We start from the raw sequence: 1,204 nt of genomic DNA on the forward strand, positions 1-1,204 counted from the left end.
ATCTCCTTTTTCCACATGTTATTTTACAGTTCGTATATAGTAATGGAGCCTTCTCTTTAAAGATGAGTATCCAGAAGTTAATGACTCATGATTGCAGGAGAAAAGAGCATTAATGATTAACAGAAGATTACTGCCTTGTGTATACATTTTGACTATCATGGCTAATCACTTGTTAAGATGAACTGTTAGAGTCATTTTTTATTAAACTCTGATGGTTTTGACAATAAAAAATAAATAAATTAAAAAAGATAGGGGGGACGGAAGTGAGCGTTGCTGGGGCCTGGAGGTCCGGAGAAAGCGACTGTGGGAAGAGGGTGTCTCGACCAGCACTTGGATTCAGCTCCATCATTTCCAACATGGAAGAAACTTACGTCGATTCCCTGGACCCTGAAAAGCTATTACAATGCCCCTATGATAAAAACCACCAGATCAGGGCCTGCAGGTTTCCTTATCATCTTATCCAGTGCAGAAAGAATCATCCTGATGTTGCAAACAAATTGGCTACTTGTCCCTTCAATGCTCACCACCAGGTTCCTCGGGCCGCAATAAGCCACCATATATCTCAAGCTGTGGCGATAAAAGTTGTATTGAGCAGGATGTTGTCAACCAAACCAGGAACCTTGGACAAGAGACTCTGGCTGAGAGCACCTGGCAGTGCCCTCCTTTCAATGAAGACTGGGATAAAGATCTGTGGGAACAGACCAGCACCTCATTTGTCTGGGGCACAGCCAACTACTGTGGCAACAACAGCCCTGCAAGCAACATAGTTATGGAACATAAGAGTAACCTGGCTTCAGGCATGCGTGTTCCCAAGTCTCTGCCATATGTTCTGCCATGGAAAAACAATGGAAATGCACAGTAACTGAATATCTATCTCATCAAATGCCAGATCCTAGAAGACTCTTACTTCTTCCTGCTACCAATGGGTTCTTCATTTTTTTTTCTCCTAATCTAATTGTAGAAAGATAAACTGTGACTTTCAAGGTGGAAAAAAAAAAAAAAGGACTATCAAAAAGATAGTCCTTATAAAGCTCTTAGTATACTAAGTGCTCTGTCAACATTAGCTGGTTTTAAGCCAGCATGAGGGTGACCTAAAGACAGTGCTCGTTGGACTGGTCAGAGGGGTCACCAGGAAAGGTCACCTCTGGTCAAGGCCATAGGGTCCTCATCCCAGGATGCCTAGGATGACAAGGTCACTTTAGCT

General features: G+C 42.8%; 1 protein-coding gene across 1 annotated transcript; it reads left to right on the forward strand.

The window, feature by feature from the left end:
- Positions 1–263: 263 nt before the first annotated feature.
- Positions 264–962, forward strand: LOC106976888 (gametocyte-specific factor 1-like). Its single transcript, XM_053220395.1, is given in 2 exon segments — positions 264–557; positions 560–962. Coding segments are annotated over 2 exon segments (504 nt in total). The 5' UTR covers positions 264–356; the 3' UTR covers positions 863–962.
- The last annotated feature ends 242 nt before the right edge of the window (positions 963–1,204 follow it).

The sequence above is a fragment of the Acinonyx jubatus genome, chromosome C2, assembly GCF_027475565.1.
Source record: "Acinonyx jubatus isolate Ajub_Pintada_27869175 chromosome C2, VMU_Ajub_asm_v1.0, whole genome shotgun sequence".
NCBI classification, from domain to species: Eukaryota; Metazoa; Chordata; class Mammalia; order Carnivora; family Felidae; genus Acinonyx; species Acinonyx jubatus.